At 53.5% G+C, this 22,891-nt stretch overlaps 12 protein-coding genes across 12 annotated transcripts; 6 read left to right on the top strand and 6 right to left on the bottom strand.

Moving 5' to 3' along the window:
* Nucleotides 1-585: 585 nt before the first annotated feature.
* J4E93_000282 (uncharacterized protein) lies at nt 586-1,950 on the top strand (the record flags this gene model as incomplete). Its single annotated transcript, XM_049338243.1, has 3 exons — nt 586-740; nt 789-929; nt 981-1,950. 3 exons carry the CDS (start codon nt 586-588, stop codon nt 1,948-1,950), a joined length of 1,266 nt encoding a protein of 421 aa, XP_049204128.1.
* A 1,227-nt stretch (nt 1,951-3,177) lies between these two features.
* J4E93_000281 (uncharacterized protein) lies at nt 3,178-6,014 on the bottom strand (the record flags this gene model as incomplete). Its single annotated transcript, XM_049338242.1, has 3 exons — nt 3,178-3,951; nt 4,006-4,966; nt 5,020-6,014. The coding sequence occupies 3 exons, from the start codon at nt 6,012-6,014 to the stop codon at nt 3,178-3,180; spliced, it is 2,730 nt and encodes a 909-aa protein (XP_049204127.1).
* Nucleotides 6,015-7,463: 1,449 nt separating this feature from the next.
* J4E93_000280 (uncharacterized protein) lies at nt 7,464-7,970 on the bottom strand (the record flags this gene model as incomplete). Its single annotated transcript, XM_049338241.1, has 1 exon — nt 7,464-7,970. One exon carries the CDS (start codon nt 7,968-7,970, stop codon nt 7,464-7,466), a length of 507 nt encoding a protein of 168 aa, XP_049204126.1.
* Nucleotides 7,971-9,733: 1,763 nt separating this feature from the next.
* Nucleotides 9,734-11,318, top strand: J4E93_000279 (uncharacterized protein; the record flags this gene model as incomplete). Its single annotated transcript, XM_049338240.1, has 5 exons — nt 9,734-9,865; nt 9,948-10,028; nt 10,087-10,347; nt 10,407-10,820; nt 10,866-11,318. 5 exons carry the CDS (start codon nt 9,734-9,736, stop codon nt 11,316-11,318), a joined length of 1,341 nt encoding a protein of 446 aa, XP_049204125.1.
* A 2,080-nt stretch (nt 11,319-13,398) lies between these two features.
* Nucleotides 13,399-13,692, top strand: J4E93_000278 (uncharacterized protein; the record flags this gene model as incomplete). The annotated part of the gene is made up of 1 exon (XM_049338239.1): nt 13,399-13,692. The coding sequence occupies one exon, from the start codon at nt 13,399-13,401 to the stop codon at nt 13,690-13,692; it is 294 nt and encodes a 97-aa protein (XP_049204124.1).
* Nucleotides 13,693-13,769: 77 nt separating this feature from the next.
* On the bottom strand, nt 13,770-15,208 carry J4E93_000277 (uncharacterized protein; the record flags this gene model as incomplete). The annotated part of the gene is made up of 3 exons (XM_049338238.1): nt 13,770-14,618; nt 14,791-14,874; nt 15,029-15,208. 3 exons carry the CDS (start codon nt 15,206-15,208, stop codon nt 13,770-13,772), a joined length of 1,113 nt encoding a protein of 370 aa, XP_049204123.1.
* Nucleotides 15,209-15,686: 478 nt separating this feature from the next.
* J4E93_000276 (uncharacterized protein) lies at nt 15,687-16,555 on the top strand (the record flags this gene model as incomplete). The annotated part of the gene is made up of 4 exons (XM_049338237.1): nt 15,687-15,760; nt 15,813-16,198; nt 16,247-16,452; nt 16,502-16,555. The coding sequence occupies 4 exons, from the start codon at nt 15,687-15,689 to the stop codon at nt 16,553-16,555; spliced, it is 720 nt and encodes a 239-aa protein (XP_049204122.1).
* Nucleotides 16,556-16,742: 187 nt separating this feature from the next.
* On the bottom strand, nt 16,743-17,350 carry J4E93_000275 (uncharacterized protein; the record flags this gene model as incomplete). Its single annotated transcript, XM_049338236.1, has 2 exons — nt 16,743-16,778; nt 16,826-17,350. 2 exons carry the CDS (start codon nt 17,348-17,350, stop codon nt 16,743-16,745), a joined length of 561 nt encoding a protein of 186 aa, XP_049204121.1.
* Nucleotides 17,351-17,661: 311 nt separating this feature from the next.
* J4E93_000274 (uncharacterized protein) lies at nt 17,662-18,444 on the top strand (the record flags this gene model as incomplete). The annotated part of the gene is made up of 1 exon (XM_049338235.1): nt 17,662-18,444. One exon carries the CDS (start codon nt 17,662-17,664, stop codon nt 18,442-18,444), a length of 783 nt encoding a protein of 260 aa, XP_049204120.1.
* Nucleotides 18,445-18,533: 89 nt separating this feature from the next.
* Nucleotides 18,534-19,561, bottom strand: J4E93_000273 (uncharacterized protein; the record flags this gene model as incomplete). The annotated part of the gene is made up of 2 exons (XM_049338234.1): nt 18,534-18,772; nt 18,832-19,561. The coding sequence occupies 2 exons, from the start codon at nt 19,559-19,561 to the stop codon at nt 18,534-18,536; spliced, it is 969 nt and encodes a 322-aa protein (XP_049204119.1).
* Nucleotides 19,562-20,317: 756 nt separating this feature from the next.
* Nucleotides 20,318-20,950, bottom strand: J4E93_000272 (uncharacterized protein; the record flags this gene model as incomplete). The annotated part of the gene is made up of 2 exons (XM_049338233.1): nt 20,318-20,614; nt 20,672-20,950. 2 exons carry the CDS (start codon nt 20,948-20,950, stop codon nt 20,318-20,320), a joined length of 576 nt encoding a protein of 191 aa, XP_049204118.1.
* An 869-nt stretch (nt 20,951-21,819) lies between these two features.
* On the top strand, nt 21,820-22,433 carry J4E93_000271 (uncharacterized protein; the record flags this gene model as incomplete). Its single annotated transcript, XM_049338232.1, has 4 exons — nt 21,820-21,893; nt 21,948-22,078; nt 22,140-22,262; nt 22,330-22,433. The coding sequence occupies 4 exons, from the start codon at nt 21,820-21,822 to the stop codon at nt 22,431-22,433; spliced, it is 432 nt and encodes a 143-aa protein (XP_049204117.1).
* Nucleotides 22,434-22,891: the final 458 nt, after the last annotated feature.

Here is a 22,891-nt window from a genome sequence, read left to right as displayed (position 1 = left end):
ATATTAGTCCCCAGTCGTTGTTGTGAATGAACCGGCGCGGGATTTAAACACTTCAAGGGGGCCAGGTAAAACTAGACCTTAGAGCTGGATCGTACTCCACATCTGCTTCCAGCCAGAAGGAAAGGTCACACCGCGAGTTGGTTACCGCCCCTCATACAAACCCATTGCATAGCTGTCTCGAGCCATGCGCAAGGGTCTTCGACTATCCAACTAGCATACCATAGAAGCCCGGTCGCAGTGGTATTGACGCGCAATACCAATGTGTTACAATCTCAAGCCTATAATGTACTAGTGTATGGGTCTGCCTGCGCGTAATAAGAGCGTCGTGAATTTACTTTTTCACGTGTCGCAACAGATGGCGTCTGAGCTAGCTGGCGGAGTGATCGTCGAGCTCACGTGACGTCGGCGGCACCGCCTCGCATTGCCCGATCGCGCCTTCCATGAGCTTCATCAACATTGCGACACACAAGCACCGCCTTCACCAACATCCCGCCACAAACAATCACCACTGACGAATACTGTCTCTCGCTTCTCATATCCCCCACCGACTTGCAACTATACAAAGTCCATCCAGCTGCTGTCATCATGGCTGATACCGCCATGGAGAACCCGGCCAACACCGTCCCGCCGCACAAGAAGCAGCTCCCGTCGTCGATACCCAACTTTGATACCCTGGAGGGCTTCTCCACTGAGGGCAGCGATGACTACTCGACCTTCAAGAAGCTGCAACGGCAATTAGAGTTCGTAGCGCTCGGGCACAATGAAGCACAGGTGGCTAACAGTCGCAGGTACATCCATCTACAGGAAGAGTACATCAAAGATGAGCAACGGAGTCTGAAGCGAGAGTTGGTGAGGGCACAGGAGGAGATCAAGCGCATTCAGAGTGTACCGCTGGTGATAGGGCAGTTCATGGAGGCCATCGACCAGAAGTAAGCTTCAACACAGGCACAGCGCTTGCGTCATAACACTAACACACGCAGCACCGGCATCGTACAATCGTCCACCGGCTCCAACTACGTCGTCCGCATCCTCTCCACTCTCGATCGCGAACTCCTGAAGCCATCCTCATCCGTCGCGCTGCACCGCCACTCAAATGCCCTCGTCGACATCCTACCACCAGAGGCAGACTCCTCGATTGCCATGCTTGGTCAAGACGAGAAGCCAGACATTACGTACGCCGACGTTGGAGGTTTAGATATGCAGAAGCAGGAGATCCGAGAAGCTGTCGAACTGCCGCTCACACACTTCGACCTCTACAAGCAGATCGGTATCGACCCACCGCGCGGTGTACTGCTATACGGACCTCCGGGTACAGGAAAGACCATGTTGGTGAAGGCTGTAGCGAACAGCACGACAGCGTCCTTTATCCGTGTTGTCGGCTCCGAGTTCGTACAGAAGTACCTGGGTGAAGGCCCACGTATGGTTCGTGACGTGTTCAGAATGGCGCGCGAGAACTCACCATCCATCATTTTTATCGATGAGATTGATGCTATTGCTACAAAGCGTTTCGATGCGCAGACAGGTGCCGACCGAGAAGTCCAGCGCATCCTGCTCGAGCTGCTCAACCAAATGGACGGTTTCGACCAGACGTCCAACGTAAAGGTCATCATGGCGACGAACCGCGCGGATACCCTCGACCCTGCGCTGCTCCGACCCGGTCGTCTCGACAGGAAGATCGAGTTCCCTTCGCTACGCGACCGCCGTGAGCGCCGTCTCATCTTCTCCACCATCGCCGGCAAGATGAGCCTGTCGCCTGAGGTAGACCTTGACAGCTTGATCGTCCGAAACGACCCCCTCTCCGGTGCCATTATCGCAGCCATCATGCAGGAAGCGGGTCTGAGGGCTGTACGCAAGAACAGGTACAACATCATTCAGAGCGATTTGGAGGAGGCATACACCAGTCAAGTCAAGGGTGCGGCAGAGGCCGACAAGTTTGATTTCTACAAGTAAGCGCATCGCTACTTGGAGGGGACTTGAGAAGGGGCATGCGGCATTGTACTACTAGATAGACTAGACCCTGGGGTCTCGTACCCTATGCGGCTATATACCGTGGTTGCTTGGGTAATGCATGAAACAACATAAACATCACCTTGACTACGCCTCGATTGCTGTTGTGTGATCTATACGTCGCTCTTCCTTTGGATCAGGGCTTGTACACTGCCAAGCTACATTCTTCACGTTCAGGTAGAAGGAAGTGGAGGAGAATATTCCCATATCTACCACATCGGGCGAAAATGCCCCATGTTCATATACTCGGTCCTTTCTTTACTGCATCTGTCGGATTGAACATGTCTTCAAACATGGCTGTATGGTTCTAATTCGACAAAATATGTCAAGGTAGTCATTGGTTGTCCTACTGTGGTGACTATGCATACATCACGCAAATCTTGTCATTAGTGAGTGAAGTTTGAGAACTATATAACGTACCAAGGTAGTCAAGAAACCATGCGGTTCAGCACAGGGCAGTTATTGTAAAAGGGAAACGCTCTAGGGATTTCACAGGATTTTGCGCTGACGTTGACATTGCATCCTGTATAGTACCAGTGGACATCGATCGAGTGTCGTCATCTAGAAGTCATTCGATTCACGTGTCATCAAGATCAATGGAGACAATTTTACCTTATTATATGCATTTGTAACTTCTTTCGTCTATCTACCAGATATGCCACCAAACACTCCTTTCTGTCAGCATACCCGCTTCTTCCTCCCTTTCCCACACCGTCTCTTCTTGGTATCAACGGCAACTCGCAATCAAAATCCACCAAGAACTATTATGGCCTCATCCTCCTCGCTCCACCCGACTAAAGACTATCCTACAAAGACACGCAGCAGCGGCAACCGACTCCACGCACGAGCACCTCAAATTCGGCAGAGACAGAGGCAAAGAACAACAAATGCACCGCAGGCCATCTGTTCCATTCCGTGATCCAACAATAAGGGAGAAGAAACACACATCCCCCAGAAAGGAAAGAGGAAAGGAAAGAAAAAAGGATGACAAAGGAAAAGCAGGAGCGACTCGACGCCCTATAGTAACGGGCGGCGGCTCATGGTATCATGCATTCGCGACGCAAGGGAGCGACAAAGGAAAGGTCTGGTGGATTGCCAGACGGTATGCAAAAGGCGTTGTATGAGAAGTTATGGTGAAATGACGAGTTCGGTACAGATTCGTTAACCAGTTTAGCCGACCCTGATAGTGGTCTCTAATGGCGTGCGCGGTAGGTCTTTATCCAAAGAGGCTCTGGGTATACCTCCCCTCTTGTCCTCTTTTGGTGGTGTGGGTGGTCCAGAGTGCCTGTTGGGCATGTACTCGGCGTCCTTTGCCGGTGTAGGCGGGCGCCCATCGCTACTCGCGGTGCCAGAGTCCTTCGGCGGGGTTGGCGGCGGCCTTCCCTGTGCATGATCCCTTTCCCTAGATGTAGACCTGGCTCTGGCCTCGAGTCGTGGAGGGCCGAGGTAGGGCGCTCCTGTGGGTGGTGGTAAGGAGGACTTCTCGTTACTCGTATTGGCAGCATGGCGATCTGAGGCACTCCGGTTGCTGTGCCCACCAACACTTGAAGACTCACCGGCCTCTTCCACCACAGGCAGAGTGGTCCCAATCTCTCCTCTTTCCGCCGACGGACTACGTACTGCTCTCAAGTGTAGATTCGGTACGTTTTCTTCACCATGGCCTTGTCGCCGCGAGCGGTCGGCTTGATGCTCGGCCTTCTCCAGGACACGGTCGGTCGACGATCGCTGCGCAGCAGTCGCATTGACACCGTCAAGCGAGAGTTCATTGAGATCGTTTGTGGCCTCTTCCATCTTCTCACGCTCGGCCGCTTCTCTAGTTTTGGTGACGCCACTGATGAACTTGATGAATCGATCGCCGTATCGCTCGGGAGGTATAGCAGATATTTGAGACTCGGTATTAGCAATGCCTTTGATAAAGTGCTCCATGCGTTTGATGAAAGAGTACTGGATCACAATTAGTATTTTATGAGGCCTACGCGCCGTACGCTGCAAACTTACGTGTGTCAGACAGTCGATAATGCCAAGGTAGTATATCTCCTCTCCGGGGGCATCGTCCTCATGAGTGGCTCGGAAGCCACCGTCGTCAGAATAGAAGTAGAAGTTCCGGTTAGGATCTTCCAACTCATTCGGCATCTTACTGGACGTCTGGCCCATGGGTACTGGTTTCTGTGTCTTGACCATCTGCCTCAGTTCCCTTGCTTTCCGAGCACTCTCCAATTTCGAAGGTGTACGCATAAGCTGATTCGGTTGGGGCTCTGAACCCTCCTCTCCACCTGGTGAAAAGACCTTGAGTGTCTTGTCTCGCAGGTTCTCCTCGTTGCCCTTTTCCAGGTCGTGGATACCAATGAGGAGCGAGTAGTCCATTATGTGTAAGCGCTGCAGCAACTTGACGTCTCTTTGCATCTGCTCGATGAACATCTTCTTCTTGGACGGCCCTAGTTCAAGATGCTGGTTTCTACGTAGCCAATTCAGGTCCTTCAGGGTTGCGCGGGGGTTGGTCGCCAGATTCTCTTCCTTAAAGTCTCGCCCAATCGTAGAGCCCTTGAGGTCGAATGTGCTGTGGATATCTCGATGGGGAGGAAACAGGTTGTTCATGACGACGAAGTGGATTTTGCGTCCATAGGGTATCTTTACGCGATGCAGGCCGTAAAACTGGGAAAGGAGAGTGTTTGGGTTCTCTTGCACGTGGTTGTAGTAGTCCTTGAGAATCTTGCGAAGGAACTTGTGTTCAGCGTGGTGGATTGTTTTGATGATGTACTTGTAGTCGCGGGAGAAATAGAAGAAGCTGCCACTCTTGCCAGGAGAGCCGAGCTCGGAAAGGATGTATTTGCTGGTTAGCGACACGAGATAATCGGCGGGGTCGAGCTTGAAGGTAGTGCGGAGATGGCGGAAGACCCATGGTGCATAGTCTTTGAACTTGAAGTCGTACTTGGCGGAAGGAGTAAGCTCGTTACCAGTTCTGTCAAAGTGTCAGTTTTGTGCGAATGAGCGAAGAATAGAGGTCTGCCAGACGAAGTGGAGATGAACTCTAGCAGGTGCTTGATGTTGCAAGGAAAGCCGGCCGGCACGTACATGTCAAACGAGAACTTGTGCTTCGCGTCAAAGTCGGCATCAGTGAGATCTCGGTCCATCTTGGCGTTGGTTCGCGAGACGGTGAAGCGGATACCAGTCAACATGTTGTAGGCTGTGACCCAGTTGACGTGGTTCTGATCGACCTTGGTGCCTACCACGACGCGGTCTTCATCTTCGTCCTCTTTGCGCTTCCGCTTGCTTGCTCGCTTCTGGCGGATGTGCTCAGCCCAGCGTGCGGCCTCATCGTCCTGGGGCACCTCGTCGAGATGCATGTCGGAGTTGACGGAGCGTGTGGTCCGACGCACAAGCGACATGGAGCCTCTCCGTTTGTGCGGTGTGGAAGGCGAGAAGCGTCCACTAGCGCTGATGACGTCGTCGGTGTTGTTCTGGGGTTCGCGGGCGCGCGATGTTTGCAGCTTGGGGACCTCGAGGGTATGACGTTGCTGCAGACGATGAGGTTGTTGAGAGGGGCTGGGATTGTTGTGGTTGAAGGCAGGCGGGGAGGAGACGCGATGCGCTTGGGTCGGTACCTGCAGGCTGGACGTGCCCTCGTCGGGTTGGGGCTGCGGTGACGGCGACGTAGGAGGATGGGAGACGGAGCCGACGTGCGGAACATAGAAGTCCTTGCTTGCTTCTTTGGTGCCGTCTTGAGCATCGATCTGGCCGAGCTCGACGTGTGTGGTGCTGCCACAGAGGCGGTCCTTGGTCTTGCTGCTGTGTATCGAGGCGAAGTAGCCGTCGTCTCTGCTCGGGCGCTCGCTCGACTGCCTCTGCGTGTCGAGCGACTTGTTGTTGGAGCTGTCGGCATCCATGTAGTCTCCCCGGCTCCGGGCATGACGTGCGTCGTCCTGGGACAGGCGCTTGTCGATGCTCGCGGGCCTGGTCGGGCGGCCGTTTGCCATGGGCTGCATTCCATTGGACATCTTCCCGTTCATCGCGGCCGCGGTGCCATTGGGGGGCGAGCGGTCCGAGGGCGAGCGCGCGGGGGGAGGAGGTGATGTTTGTGCATGTGCAAAGGAAGGGCGGTCGGTTGCTTCGGCGCCATACGAGGGCATCATCTGCGACTCATGGATGGTTACGCTCATCAAAGAGGCAGCCTTTCCCGAGCGCTGCGGAGGAGGGGTCGGCGGAGCGTGAGAAGCCAGTGTGTGTGTGCGACGTGTGGCTGGTGAAGGTCGGGTTGGGCGTCGTCCGGGGGATTGCGTAGTGCAGCGCCGGCAGAGACTAGGTACCAGAGCGGAGCAGAGCAGAGCAGAGCAGCGCTGAGCGGAGGCAGCGGCGGGGCGGCAGGCGCTGGAGCAATGGGGTCGTGATAAGAAAAACGGTGGGCGCAAGAATGGGCGTGGGTGTGTCGGCGGCCAGGAGTCGAGTCGAGCTGTGATGCTCGAATAGTTGGCACTTCGCTCAGCCCTTTGCTCGCCGGGCGCGATCCGACTTCCGTCTTGCGCTAGCCTTGGCAGGTGGACAGTGCCTTATCGCGCGCTGCGAAGCCTCAGCAACATGACTACGGGCCCGGCTCCTGCTGCATCACGGCAGTTTCAATGCAGTCGGACATGCGTACTTCCATTCACCACTGCATTGCGCTGCTTTTCACACCCCAAATGCCCCGTCGCCGCGATACTTGGACGTCTTGTCTGTGTTGCGCGCGCCCGTAGAGGGAGATTGCGCGTCTGGATTAAGAACAGGCGGCATGCATCCCTCAGCCACACCAATAGTCCCAGCAGCCTGGGTGCGGCGTCATGCTGTGGCTCGCAATCACCCTATTCTTAACCATGCCGTGCCAAACAGAAGGTTATTTTCTACACCAAGCTGCACCTTGCTATTGCATTGCAATCCCCGTCCATGCCGCCCACGTTGTCGCCCCGAGCACCGGACAACAGAGGAGGCGAGCCGGCCTTTGCCCTGCGCCGCACTCTGCCCACCTGTCTGTGTTCGGCTCTATTTAGCTCCAGCTCCACTCCCAATCTCCTGGCTAACCCAGCCCTGTTTTCGTCCGCCCATCACAGAATGCGCAATACCTGGGCGACCAAGTAAGGGTCCAGTGCTCCGTCATAAACATGTCCTCCCCGCAATGTCCAACCGTGTACACGCCTGACCAGTCTGAACATCCTCACACTAGACAGTGCATCTCTGTTGAGCAGTGCGCACTCGGGGCCAACATTGAAGATCTGCGCTCTCCACGCTAGCCATCTTTGGCTTCCCTTCATGTGCCCTGCACGCCGACATTAATACCCATGCTTGACCATGCGACTCCAGTAATGGCGAGTTCAAAGTGCTTGTCGCACCTGAGACGAAAATGAGACTTCCGAATCTCAAAACACCCATATCGCGCAGTCGGTGTATGACTGGTGGACTTCATAGATAGGCAGTACCCACGCCGTGCTTCATCCCACAGCAATCCGATGCTTTTCACCGGCCCTCAGCGAACAGACTTCGGTGTTAGGCAGCGTCTTCCTGATGACACCCTCTTCCACCATCTTTTTCACTTCGTCGACCGCGTGCTGTGCAATCTGTGTCAACTTGACTGCCCAACCACGATTGTCTTTCTCTGCATCATGGGCAGATATCCAGGCTTTGGCGTACAGACTCTTGGCGATCTCTGTGCCACCAGGGCTGCCAGCTGATATGTTACCTCCAAGCCACCAAGGATTCTCAACGCAGTCAAAAGAATGTAGAAGCGCTGTGAGGGGAAGCGCCGATTCCGAGACAAGGTAGGAGCTTGCGTAGGGACGAATCACGTCGTACGAAACACCGTGAGGTGAGTAAATGACAGACAGGGTCTTCTCCCGATCGTTGTTTGGTGACGGCACCAACGTACGGGGAGATGAGGCAATTGTCATTGGCGATCCTGGAGAGGGGGGCGGGCTCATAGGCAGGTTGATGTAGTGCATTGGGCTTAGCGACGAGAGTACGGTGCAAGGAGGCCGATATGTTATCCCGATCGCGTGATGTACCTTGGAAAGGTCCCGCTTGGCTGGAATCCAAGTCACCGTCACCTCACCACATGTCCCTCGGGGAGACGGCGGCGGTAATACTATACGGTGTATCGACTGGCCATCTCCCTCGACGTACTTCGGCAGAGCATGCACAAGGCTGGGACGAAAGTGTTTCCACGAGCGAATCTTCTTGGCTGCAGACGGTATGGCTAGAATAGTTGCTTCGCAGTCTGGTGGAAGTTGGCGCAAGGTAGCTTCATGGCAGTGGTCTGGCTTGTCTTGGGATATAAGCACGAGATCGGGTTCGCGGTCAAGGTCTCTCAGGCTCGCGACGGACGGCTTCGCTCTCTGCTCAGAATGCGAGAAGATGGAGTTTAAGATGATGGAGGGCCCTGAAAGCCAGGCTGGTCAGGAAACATTAGCACCCATCTACAAGTCGGCCTCCAGCAGTATCAAACGCGATCTTCAGAGACTTACGGTCAACCAGAATCGTGAAGGATCCTGGGAACAATCCCGGCGACGATAGTGGGGCAGCGGGTGGGTCAAAGGTAAGGAGAAAAGAAGTGTCTCCATTCAGCGACTCAACGGAGAGAGCCATACTAGCGGAGAACAAGTGCAAGACAATGTCGGCAACGCGCACGACGGGGTAACGGCAACGTAAGACATGAAGAAAGGGAGGCGAGGCGACGGGCTACGCGCTGCCGTGTCAGTCTGTGATGCCCATGTCAATGATGATTGCGGGCTTGCGCCATCGCCTTGGAACGCTCAGCAGAAGCAATTGTGCTGGAAGGTTGACGCGAGAGGGTAGTCGCAGACGAGCGTCGAGGAGAAACAGCAGGTGCAGACGAGGCGCATGTGACGAGATTAGAAAGCCATAGGTAGCAACACGCTGCTCCTGTCACTCAACAATTTCCACCCCAGCGCGTCAAAAGCTCGTCTTCTCGTGCGTCTTCTTCACTCTCCGTCCCTCTCTTCTCCGACGCTTCCCACCACCCTTCCGCCTCAACCCAAGTCTGTTGCCGAAATGTGGTAGATGCAGCTCCCTGCAACCAAGTGCAGCTTTCCTGGACCTGCCGCCGGCCGAAACTGGCTTTAGCTCGGCATCTGAGGAGCAAAAATCTTCATGGCGCCGCAGCCGATGTCCTGGTGAAGAGTCCGAGCAGTAGATCGCATTGGTCAAAATTCTTTGCATGCACGGGACTTGAGCTGTGAGGAGGCTTCTGCGCCGTCTAGCTGATTATGAGTCGTCTTGCTCCCAGCCATCTCTGATTGGAGCGCGCAAATCCCCATTCAAGCGGTAGGTCATTGGGCAGCACGAAGCTCTCCAAGCTATCAGCTTCTTCGCCTCAGCTCCAGGGCAGCCGTCTGATTGCTCCTCCGCTCGAGCTTGTCGTGGCGATACAGCTCTACCCTTACGGCAGCGGTGCAGTACCATTGCTTCTTCTTCCACATGGTCAATCGTGATTCTTGAACACAGCCTCTACTTGATCACTTCCTCGAAGCCCCGCCGCCGTTCGCAGCTGCCCCGCATCCAGTTACGTCTATCCGCAGTAGCAGCAACTTCAGCTCAGAGCTTCTTCCACCCGCCGTAGTCACCACACCCGCTCCTGCCGTCACTGTAGCCTCCCCCCTCAGCTGCGCAAGCTCGGACTGAGCTTCCCCGTTCCAGCGCCTCGCTTTCCACGTGCCATTGCTTCGTCGCGAAGCTCCTGCCATTGATGCTTGCAGCCATGCCTCCGTCGCGCGCAGCACCGCTGACGAGCTCCTTCTCCGTCAGCGACGAGAACAACGTCGTAGTATGCCCGCTGCGAAACCACGACAGCTCAGCCTGTCGCAAGCGCTGCACCGGGGTAAGTCTCTCCCGCCGCTGCTTCACATTACAGCAAGCTCCAAAGCTCCAGAGCTCCGGGGTGCAGACTAACACATGCGTAGGAGAAGCGTTTCCGGTCCATGCAGGAGCACATCCGCCGCGCCCATCCTGAGCATTACATCTCCAAGTTGCCGGCGACTGAGGTAGGCTTGTCTATGGCCAACACTGGGCGAACATGCTGCTGACTGTTTCTGCCTGCAGGAGAGCTTTATGCTTATGGTCAACACACCACCGCAAGAAAGACCCCCGCCTCCACCTGCGACGACCTCAGCACCGCCCCAGCAGACGTACGACTATGGCGGAAGCGAACACAACTCCTTCTTCGAGACGGACTTCGGGACGAATCATCTTCGCACTTCGGACGAAATGCGCCGGCCGTCACTCTTACCCGCCGCGACTGCAGCGGCTGCCCTGGCCTCGTTACACAACCATCGAGCCGAGTACGACTGGGACTCAGATCCGGTATGGACCCGCGTTGCACCTTCCCCACACAAGACCAGGCTAACAAATGCTGTGAACAGGACGCAGCATCCGATCCCGATTCGAAGAACTACAGGCCTCGCGCACGATTCGCTCCGACCACCATAGAACAACACATCAATGCCGAAGAACCTTATTACACTTCCACTTCCATACAGCAAGAGCTGCTCCCTTCCTCCCTCGCACGATCGCCTCCCGGGCGCTCCTCCACCCTCCCTCCTGGCGCTCACTCTGTGAAACCGAACAGACCGCGCAAGTCATCCGTAGGACAGAATGCTCGCAAGGGCAAACACGAGCGGCAGAAGTCCAAGGACTATTCGCGCAGGCTGAGCTACGACAGGAAGGCATACTCGGCTGAGCCGGCAACCGCTGCGGCCATTATGGGTAAACGGTGGGAAGACTTGATTGATGCTGCTGCTTCAGCCACAGAAGAGGATAGTCGAGATCTTACGCCGGTTGGTGTCACACTCTGCTATGCTATCCTATCTAACAAAAAACAGGTGCCACAGTCGCCAAACCAATCCCCTCACATGATGAACAACAGGACCTCTCTACCCCCCTTCAACTTTGCTTCACAACTTCAGTCATACACGGCATCACCTTTAAATAACGCTCTGACGCCTCCACCTCCGGACATGTCCGACCTTCAACCTTTCCCTTCCGTCGAGTCTTCCATTGAATCAGCCATGTCCGGCCAAAACTTCCACATGCATTCCCAAGGTCTATCCGATTCATCTCCTAGCTCTCTTTTCCCTGTCCAGATCTACTGCGCTGCATGTCGGAAATTGTCGATATTGCGCGACAGCTATGCATGCTCAGAATGCATTTGCGGTCTGTGTCAAGAGTGTGTAGATGTACTTGTTAGTGAGCACAACCGCGGTCGTGCGCCGACGTGTCCACGGTGCAGCACTATTGGAGCCAAGTTCAAACCCTTCCAGCTGGATATAAGATGAAGCAAGGTTCACCATGGCGTTTTGGGTATTACATCATAATCTGGCGTTTGTTTTTGCGTACCCCATACTTTCCCTTGGCCTCGTGCCTGTTTCCGCTTTTTGCCAATCATTGCTAGCTCCACGAGCCACATGGGCGTTCACATGGTCTGTTTCGGGTGGCTTGGTCGGAAAAGACTGCTACAAAAGCAAGTCGGAGTTTGATTTGGATGTTATGAGGAACTCAACCAGGCCTCGATCCCTCACAAAGAGATCGCAGAGATAGACTCGCCTGCGAATACAATACTGGGGTGTACTTACATCCCTATGGTTTTACTACTCTATGTTTCCACGACCGTAGTCCGCTGCTGCACTAGCAGAATTGTTCAGGGCCTATTGCGCAATCGTTTCCACGTTCATGTTGACGTAGTGCTCAGTCAGTGTCAATAGGGCTTGCTCAGGGATTTACTTGGGCCCGATCTGGAACCGCTTCGGCAGTGTGATAATGCGGTGAAGGAACCATGGTTCATGGTTGCCCAGGTGGATGTCGACGTACGTCAGGTGTCAGCCGCTCGAAAGGGTGGAGACTCCCGTCATTGCCGGACGCAACACTACTCGGAACGACTGCTTCGCACATGATTCAAGCTTCGAGCGGTCTAGAAGTCCAGAATCTTGGATTACGAAGAACACGAGGGTGGAGATTACGAACTACCTCAACGTTTGAAAGCGGGAGGTGTTCCATCTGGTGCAAAACGGTACATGTCTATTTTGGCCATCGTCGCTGCAGGGACAAGAGCGATGTGGATAACTTGGTGTGAATGAAAGCGTCGGCCTCGGGAAGCAACGGACGTGGCGCCGTCGTTGCGATGCAAAGGGGTGCCGCGGAGCGGAACAATGGCCGACTTGTAAAGACGGCCGGGAATGTTTTGTTCTGTATTCCTGCGCTGAGCGCCTTCGATGTACCCCATCATCGATTCTCTCGTTAGATCCGATGTGCGGCGATCCAAAGGGTTGGTGCAAGGAGAGCAGAAGGTTGGCCGGGTGCTGGACTCGTGACGCTCTTTTGGGAGATTGAGTGTGCAGTCATGCGGACAACTGCCTCGACAATGTTTCCTGCTGTCAACTCAACGCCTTTACTGCCAACATGCTCCAATCACAGCAACCCCAAAGCTTAAAGCCGGCAAAGCACATATGGCGGTGTAGTGCGTCTTCGCCAGCGGAAAAAAGGCCAAGCCCTTCTCCTTTTACCCCGCTGTGCAGCCAATCGCTTTAGTTGACCGCAACGACACAGCGTATCCTGCGACAGTGAGTCTAAAACGCCAACTGCTTCCGGCGACGCATCGGCGCTGGGCATATACCTAGGTAACGCGTGCGATCAGCGTTGAACGGCAAAAGCTTGGTCTCAACAATCAAGGAAATTATGGAGGAAAAGTAGTCCATGCCTCTTTGCCATGATCGCGCAGAACAAATGCGATCGCCCTGCGCCTCGGGTATGACCTTGCAGCCATGTGATCTCCTTGCAAGCTCAGGAACGAGGTTAATGTGGGATCGGCGATGGCTAGCGCAGGGTCTGGCCTTGCATCGTCAACCGGAGTACCCACATTAATCGACAAAGTCCATAGCATGCCGGTCTAGACGCACACTCGTTTTGTGGTTTGCATGGAACCCGCGGTTTGAAACTACTGCGCCTGTTTATTGACAGTTGGGTTGCTGCGGCTGTGGGAGCGGCGCGGATTGGGTATAGCCCTGCGTGGCGCCCGGCCCCTGACGTGGTATGCTGGGGTGCTGTAGGCTGCTTTGGGATGACTGTTATGCGTCGGGTAGAGGTGTGAGTGTGGTGGGGGAAAGGGTATTTAGTGGTCGCGTGCCTCGCGTTGTTGGTGCTCCTCTCGTTGGGATATTACCGTTTGTCGATACATACCTTTTACTTCCTTTTTGCCTATCGCATTGCAAATAACACGAGTTACTTGTTCAATTCGATACATGCAAATACTCGGGTCCGCATATTACTACTACCACCTACCGACAACTTGACACCAAGAAACCACGATCAACGACAATCGCAACCGAAACACTACAACAACCCTTACAACAACCGCCCAACATGCCCATCTTCCGTACATTGACCACCAAAATCAAAACCTCGCTCTCTCCATCTTCCTCCCCGGAAACATCACCAGATGGATCGCCCACCTCACCGCAAGTGTCTTCCTTCGAGAGGATCAGCGGGCGCAAAGAAGGCGGTGTGAGTGGAGCGGTCAAGCGACCCGAAGTGCAGACCAGAGTCGACTCCTACATGACTCAAGGAAGCAATGCCAGCAACGAGAGTGTAGAGGAGAAGAAGCAGCGCAGGCTGAGTCGGTTCAGGGAAGAACTAGACTTCGAGGCTGAGGATTGAGTAAAGAGACGTGTATTCTCAAAGGTGTGTTGTCATTTTTCGTTTCTAAGATGGCATTTGCTAACTCCGAGCCAAGTTTACGCTGCTTCTGAATCTGCTGCACCATCCGCATTACCATCACCTTGTACTGGAGTGCCTGTCCTGCTCGCACCTCCACTCTTTGGCGGGCCTCTAGGCGGACCCCCAGCCTTGGGAGGTGGTGGTACCCCAGAGCCTTTCTTCGGCGCATAGTCTTGCTCCAGACTCTTCTGCTCCCCCTCCTTGAAGTAGTCGTCCAAGCCACCGCCCCCACCACTCGCAGGGCTAGCGACATGATGCGCTCTGCCCTTCCTCTTGGGCGGCGGCGCCGTGCCCTGAGGAGGTGGTGACTTTGCTGGTAGCGCCATGTTTGCTGGCACGAACAACTCTGTCGGTGCACCCTGCGTTGGCGCAGCGGGGAAATCAACAGAGCCAGTCAAAGGACGTTTCTCATCAAACGACGTGGCCCCGCTAGCATCACCTGCTGAGAAGAAGGTCTCGCCAGGCGCTGGCGGTGGCTCGTCCAACCCCGCTGGAATTCGATGCAAAGCCCCGAAACCCAGCACACACCCTAACGCTCCCTCACCACCCCAATTGCGCGTCGGGGTAATGGTAACGGGACGGGTCACGTTGTATTCGTGGTTATACACATACAGCCTCAATGGCCTGTTCAGAAAGTCTTCCACGAGTTCACCCAAGCCAGACTCGCCGCGCACAAGCCCTTCGGGGCTGCCGATGACGTAGTCACCATAGGGTAGCAACCCTGCGGCATCAGCGGGGGAATTGGGAGCCACGTCTAGGATATGCCATACATCCTCCGCGATGGCCAGTGGAGACCACTGCAAGGAGATCCCTAGAGTCGGCTGATCGGCGGGGATTTGCAAATAGACTTCTCGGATCTTTTGGCCCTGAAGGGTGTCAGACCTGTATAGATAGTTCAATTGAGTGAAGTTAATTGTGACGTTTGTTCTCCCGGCCTTCTGTGGTTGTACTTCCTTGCAAACGTATCATGTGCAATTGGACGATGACTCATGATATCTCGAATGTATCGTGGTATGAGAAGGAGTAGTTAAAACCTACCTTTGCGCTGAATACACCTAGGCTGATGGTTGCGCCAGCACTGTTCCGTACCTCTGTCGCAAAGAGACTTGGATCTGGATTATCCTGTTCTCAGAGTTAGTACAGAGTCAATATGATGTTCTTGTTTCCAGTCCAGTCCATCTTGTCTGGGAGCTGGGCCCCACTTCGCCATCGTCTACCTTCTCCCGCTCTTGCATTCCTTTGCTGATGTCCTTCAACCGGAAGAGAAGATACGTACGATAGTCCGCCCATTAATTCCAATGATAAAATCGAACCACGGCTCCAGAGGAACTTCTAGGTTAGCGTTCCTCAGCACCTGGAAGCCGTACGCGCCATTCGTAGCGGACTGCTGCTCTTCGTTGAGGGGCGCGGCGTCTAGTCGCGATATGAAGCGGTTCAACGCTCCGAACATGGACATGATGAGAGGCGGTGATTCTGATGGTTCCTTCAAAAAGTTGTCGTATGGTGATGACGACAGAGAAGTTGTGTTGGTCGAGGTGTCGTTGTTGGTGACTTGGAGGTTTTGGAAGGTGGCCATAGCTCGGATCTGCGGCGCGCTAGCTGGGGCAGGTGCACCTGGGCAGTGAGGATGGCAATGTGTGGTCAAAGTTGAATCGGAGGTAGTCGTAGTTCAGGATGCAAAAATCGGAACATTATCATCTGTAGTGATCAAATTACATATACCGCCACGTATCGCACTTCACTGTCTGCGTAGGCAGTCGCGTCGGTCAGGACTATTCCTAATCAGGTAAGGCTTATCAGGATTGCTCTCACTCTTCCACAGTATCTGCTCGGTTTCCTCATCATCCACACATCTTTCAAAGTCAAGTCCCATGACCTGTGGCTTCTCAAATCAGGCTACTCTCACAGCTTAGTGTATCGCGCTTGCTGGGGATATGAGTGAAACGGCGGGTGAGAAAGGCGTAGACCAATGGTCGCGTGTCGAGCAGTTTCCCGATCATTTGAAGAAGTACAGCCCATTTCTACCACTCCCAGACATCCTCGAATTCTGACGATATCAGATATTGGCACCAGCGGTTCAAGATATGGGAAAAGTTTGACCAAGGGATATGGATGACAGAAGACGCCTGGTTCGGCGTGACACCAGAACCCATCGCAAATAAGATCGCAGCCCATATATCTGAGTCAGCGCCCAAAGACAAAACCGTCATCGTCGACGCATTTGCTGGTGTTGGTGGTAATGCCATAGCACTAGCGCGCTCGGGACGCTGGGAACGCGTGTTTGCTATTGAGAAAGATGCCAAAACGATGAAGTGCGCAAAGCACAATGCCGAAATATATGGTGTGAGCAACAAGATCTTTTGGCTCAACGCAGATTGCTTTGATGCAATGAGTAGGTTCTCGGGTCAAAGCAATGTCGTTGTGTTCGCTAGTCCGCCATGGGGAGGTTTGTCTCTTTTCCACACCATCATTCGAAATAAGCTGACGTGTATAGGAACCGAGTATGGTGCGGAAGACGTCTTCGACCTCAGTAAGATGGAGCCGTACAACCTCGAAAAGCTTTACAAGAGCTTTACGAGTATCAGCAAAGAGGTTGTTCTGTATCTGCCGAGAACGTCGGATCTTAATCAGATTGCGAGGTACGGACAAGATGGGAAAAAGCTGGAGGTCGCGCACTATACTATGATGGGTGCTAGCAAGGTAAGACACAGAAAATCTTGATGCTAACCTCTAAACTGACTTTGCGCAGGCACTCTGCGTGTATTTTGGTAACTTCAATTTCGATATGGAGCAGGACTCATGATAAAGTAGCGGATAACGGAACGCGGTCACCAAAATCGACGGATGTTCAATCTTACTCTATCTCCGGTACTACATTCTCCAGGAAGGTACACAAATCCCGAAGCTCAGCTCCGGCCATAACATGCCCCATGCCCTCATATTCTTTAATCGTCACCCTATCCTTTTCGACCCCTAATTCATATAATGCCTCATAACATATACGATGCGACCGCTTCGGCACCAATCTATCCCCTGTTCCCCTTGCCAGAAATATCTCTCCGGTGCTGCTTACCTCCTTTGGTAACCCAGCTTGTTCCCTCAGCCTGGGAATTTGATCCGCCAGAGGAAGGTATCCAGATAGTCCGACAAGTCCTCCCAGCTTCCCGGCATACTTTGATACCAACCCAGTCAAAAGTGCCATAGCATGGCCCTGCGAGAATCCTCCCAAGACGATCCTTTCCGTTGGAACGCCCTGACCGACCAGATCATCGATCAGTGTTGTGACGTAGGACACGGTAGCCATCATACCCTCTTCGTCTTCGTCGTCTTCGAGCTCAGGTCGCGATGGTGGATAAGGAGAGAGGCGTGTGGGTAGATACCAGGCTGTAGTAGCTAGGTCATGGTTCTCTAAAGCGTTGGGCATAGTCCAAGACATGTGTGGCAATTTGTTCGCGGATTGGAATTGGCGAGCAACGCTTTCCAGTCCTTCTGCTTCGTCACCCAGACCGTGGATGAAGATGAAGGCCGCGGACTTAGAAACATCGCTTGGTGGGGTTGTGGGTGGAAGCACAATTGGCGGTTTTCTTTCGGGCGCCATGCTTGGTTGTATGGGCGATGTGCAGTCACCTAGGTAGCTGGGGTTGTTCGGGCAAGTGGTCACAAGTTCGATCTACGGCTTTCCAGGACTATACATATTAAAGATCTGCCGAGGATGCAATAGCCTTTTGATGATCACGGCTAGCATCCGACATGATGATGGCAAGATCGGAAGTAATCTGGATAGTGTACGTACCCCGCATCGATCATGCAGGTACGCGGCATCTGGACTTTGACGCGTCGGCATGTGATCCATGATTTCTACACCTCCGGACTCTCCGCAACATCACCTGCTACACTCCAAACTCAACCATGCCACACGTCGAAGTACTTCCGAACTCCACGGCGACCGTCGCGCCTGGATGGACATATGTCGTCGACACAGGCTACGACCCCTCAAAAGTCGCCATCAACCCCAAGAACAAGAAGCGCGCCGCCGCAGCAACACCCGGCGGTCAACGGGCGGAAAACGAGCTCTCTGCACGACAACAGACAGCCATAGCTCGACGAATAGCCGAACTAGAGCGCGACAACGACCCCAAGCAGCTTATCACGATACCCGGGAAGCCGGGCGTGCCCAAGACACAAAATGCAAGGAGGATCATACAGTATCAGCGGCAGATCAAGCATTGGCTCGACGATGAAGAGGCGCAATTAGGACAAACGACAACTACGTCCAGGGGAAGCGTTTCTCAGCCCACAGGGGGAAGGGGAGTAGCGCAAGCCCTGCGACGGCAAAGCACGTTTGCTTCTGTGCCTGCGACGCCAGTAGAAGCAACGCCAGGGCCTCCAACCGTTGCGCAAACCCCATCGCGTCTCGAGGACGCAAATGCAGACGACGCGCTGCTCTCGATCGACGATTCCATACCCGCGCCGTTGAACCCTACCGAGCTCGAGGCTCTACTTGCCGCTCCACCGCTCTCCTACGCTGCAAGCCACGCCGCGCCTCCTCCCGCTGGCGGTCCACCACAGAGACAGTTTTGCGACAATTGCGGATACTGGGGACAAATCAAGTGTCGCAAGTGTGGAGCGCGGGTGTGTGGGTTGGAGTGCAAAGACGCGCACGAAGCAACGAGGTGCTTGAAGTGGGCATGAGCACAGATAACGACTGAACATAGCATTGCAATGGCGTTGGTATGCTTTACGATACCCAGATAGTGTGATCTATCTATAGAGCAACTTGCTCAATACACGAATTCCTCTCCTACAAGCTTCTCGCTCAGTTTCCACAGCCTCTCTGGGTCTTCCGGGTTCGTCGCAGTTGGCTGCACCTCTTGCGGCGCCACGTTGGCGTTGTCGAGATACGCGCCGTTGTCGTTGTCCAATCTTGTATCGAAGGCGGCAACAACATGGGTAGCCGCACACTCATCGAGCGACTTCAGGTCAAACTCACGAGCCCAGCAGATCTCTTTGTCCTTGGCCACTGTATGCTTGTCAGAACGGCTATCGTGTCAACTCTCAACAACGACAACTTGCCGACACTCTTCATGTCTTCATCGTCGAACTTTTCAGCAAGAGACGTTCCCAACGTCACTCCCGGATGCAGACTATACGCTTTCAGACCCTTCGAATCCAGCTTCTTTGCCAGCGCATAGGAGAACAAGATGTTTGCCGTCTTGCTCTGGCCATATGCCTCCCACTGATCATACACTTTGCCATCTTGGAAATTCGGATCGTCGAATCGCACACCACTGAAGCGATGACCATCACTGGATATGTTAACGATCCGGGGTGCCTTGGCAGCAAGGAGCTTAGGCATGATGAGATTGGTGAAGAGGAAATGACCGATGTGGTTGCATCCGAATTGGTTCTCGATACCGTCGACTGTTGTACGGTAGGGGCCCTTCATTATGCCTGCTGAGTTGACGAGGACATCGATGTGGGATTCTGGATATGCGAGAACTTCATTCGCGGCTTCGCGGACTTGCTCTTGCGATGCCAGATCGAGGGTTAAGATACGCACTTCGACGTTTGCGCTCGCTGGGTTGGATTTGATCTTGTCGACTGTGGCTTGGACCTTGGATGGCGAGCGACCAGCGAGGATCAGAAGAGCGGGTTTGTGCTTTGCGATCTCTTCGACAAACGTTGCTCCTAGGCCGCCTTGCGTTACGCCAGTCGTCAAGACGATCTTGCCAGCTATGTTTGATGCGTTGTCTGCTGCGATGGTTGAGGCAAGCGCGTTCTGGCGATTGTAGGGTAGTGGTGAAGACATGACAGTGCGCAGTCTGGACGAAAGTTAGAGAGGCTTCCTGTAATTTTAGGCAAGCAGGACTTATTAGAATCAATCAGATTTTGATGAACCACGGAAACAAACCCCTCTATATACGTTGTTGATCAGGAAGCCGCCTAGATAATGTCATGCCGGTTGACTTAGGCTTAACTCCGTCCGCTGTAAGTCCGCGTCTCCATTGAGAACTGCTCACCGATGTACGCTTACATTACTTTGAGATAGTTTAGAGATGAATTATAGAAAAACTTTTTACATTTACTAGTTGCAAATCGGCACATCGATATGTAGCTTCAGCGGAATAATTGGCACATTACACTGTGACGTCACAGATTGTAGACACCGAGATTACATGCTGCATGTTCTGCTATGCGAGTTTTGACATCGAGAGCAACACGGTTGATATGATGACCTAGGGTAGTGTTGTTTGTTGTGTTGTTGAAACTGAGAAACTGACGACGTGTTGGTCGTAAAGTATGTCTACTACAACAAGAAGATTATAATCTGGGTAGCATGAAGCCACTGAGACTACACATCATGTCACTAGTCGGCGGTCTTGCATACGTTGTATACGAAGAAGATCTCATAGAAAGAAACCATGGGAATTATAGAGTACTCATCATAATCTGGTGGTGTACACGGTAATGTATATTGTAGAAGCAATCTAGGGTATAACAACCAGCGCATGCGTTCATGCTTCACTGTCCGTCTCTTTCTCTTCCCGGCATGATATAGCCGTGGCTATGCAGCGCCTGACGCTTTTGCCTTTTCCTGTGCTTCGAGCTTTCTCCGTGCTGCCAGAATCATCTCCTCTCGCCGTCTTTGTAAGTTTGCTTGCCTCTCACTCTTGTCCGCACTCCATGACTTCGCCTTCGGCTGCTCCTCCTGTGCCGGCTGCGAGACTTGACTAAGCTTCGAGGACAGATTGTATCGTGTTATCAGATCGGGATGTGCGGGTCTCGCTGGGGCTGGGGATGGTCGCGCCGGTGTAGCTGCGACTCGCGGTGCCGGTGTTGGTACTTGGAAAGACGCTGGTGCCTGTGAATGTATTAGCATATGTCGACGGCATGACAGGGTTCAGATCAAGAGACTTACCGTGTCTAACCCTCGCCCGCTCAGGGCCCGCTCCGTTGTCGCCGCAACGTTTCCGCCATTCCTCTGCAGATCCCATGCGATGTCGCGTCTGCTCAACTGCGGCAGCATCTCAGCGACTTGGTCTATTTGCGCAGGGCTCACGCGGAGTGCAGCGCGGTTCGCCGCAGCTCGCGTGCCTGGGGCCGCCGCCGTCGGCTTTCTCAAGTACCATCGTACAGCAAGGAACGTGACGACGATGAAAACGATGACTTGGGGAATGTTGATGCTCTGTTCCGCCATGACTCTATCTGCGGTATGAGTCGGAGGCTCGTGAGTCGATGCGCTGTGATTGTGTATGTACCGAGGTGCGGCGTAAAGTGCGTTGGTAGCAGCCGAGACTCGCAAACGGGTACCAAAGTTGTAGTTATCCGAGCAAACGTGATTTCAGATCACCGATTGCTTTAAGATTTCAAACGAGAGCGCGATAGCGGTATGAGCGAGTTTACGGACAGTGTTCTGAACAGTGTTCTATCAAGTTCAAGTGAGGTCGCCATGTTTCGGACGAGCCTCGGCGAATAGCGAATCACCGAAAGGCCAAGGACCCGCGCTGACCCCTTGATGCCTTTCACTCTCGCGACCCACAAGTTCGCGCCTTCTCCATACTCCACCCCAATCCTTCGTTTCCACCCACGTCGGTCCCAGCCGTCTAGGCATACACTCATTTCCGACGACAATCGCTTCAATATGTTATGACGTTTACATGCTTTGAGATACCCCCAATAGTCTATTCACGTTACATACACGCTACGCGCTTTTGATATATAGTTATGAATGCTCCAGTAATATCACGGAAGCCGCTTCCAGAAGCAGCCCAGGCGCACTTGAAGGCCTCGCCCATTAACACTACTACAATCGGGTCGAAATTGGAAGCACCTTTACCTTCAGATCAACGAACGAAAGATGCCATTAGGGTCACCGCTCCACGTGAGGTGCCCTCACCTGGCGATAAGTCAATTCACAATGGAAGGCGGTATGGCCTCACATGTGGTATCTTTACTGGTATAAGAACAAGCTCTTTTGCTTCGACACTCTCTCGTCACTACAACAACTTCCGGCCACGACACAAGAGATACTTTAACAACCACATCAACCGCCGCACACTACTCATCATGATCGGCATCACTTTTGTCTCCCTTCTGGCTCTCATCATCGGTCTCGCAGCAGGCTTGGTTATCCCCTCCAAGTGAGTCTTTGTGCTTTGCCTTCTTCCAATAGCCTCAGCTAACAACACCCATAGCAACAATGCCGTGTCTCCAGCCATCGGACCCCTAGCTCAAGGCCAAATGACGTTCTACAACCCTGGTTTGGGCGCTTGCGGTCATACTCACGGTGACAACGACGCTGTCATGGCTGTTTCTCACGGACGCTGTAAGTATTGATCTTCGTCAACTCATCTACGAGACACACACTAACATCGTGTTTTAATCAGGGGACGAGGTCAAAACTCCCAACCCCAACGACAACCCACTTTGTGGTAAACAGATTCGAGCCCACCGTGTGGACGAGCGCACTGGCAAGGAGGCCAGCGTCCTTGTCACCATTGTCGACAAGTGTAAGTATTCCGGATGGCACACTCCGTCTCACGCCACTTCATATTGCTGTTGCTAATGTTTTGCCAGGCATGGGATGTGCTTACGACGACATCGATGTCAGCCCTTCCGCGTTCGACAAGTTGGCTGATAAAGCCAAGGGCAGGGTCAACGTGGAGTGGTCCTGGGCCTGAGCATTGTCACTTGGTTCTCGTCACACAGTCATGACTCAGGGTTGAGTCGACTGTGACACATTACGGCATTTCCTATTACTCACACGCTGGTGTGGCATATATATGCTTTCCAATTTCACTGATGATATACTCTTCTTCTACCTTTTGCTTGATACGTGAACCTGTTTACATTGACAGTAACTTTCTGCCTTTCGACAATCTACATCTTCATTGACAGCGCACTGGCATATACCATACTGTGCGTAAGTATCCATGCCTCTCGCCAGAAAAAGCAGCGAGTCTTCTTCCAGAACTCCGACAAGGGAGCGGAGCCTCAAGATACACCACCCTAATTTCAACGACGGGATCTCCGAACCGACGTTCATTGCGACTTCTCATTCGCGACGTACCGAAACACCAGAAAGCGCACACCAATCAACTAGCTCTGGCAGAGATCTGAGAAGACCCATATCATCTGA

The sequence above is a fragment of the Alternaria ventricosa genome, assembly GCF_023758065.1.
Source record: "Alternaria ventricosa strain BMP 2768 chromosome Unknown scaffold_1, whole genome shotgun sequence".
Taxonomy (NCBI): domain Eukaryota; kingdom Fungi; phylum Ascomycota; class Dothideomycetes; order Pleosporales; family Pleosporaceae; genus Alternaria; species Alternaria ventricosa.
Note: the sequence above shows the minus strand (reverse complement) of the source record. Positions and strands in the feature narration are given on the sequence as shown.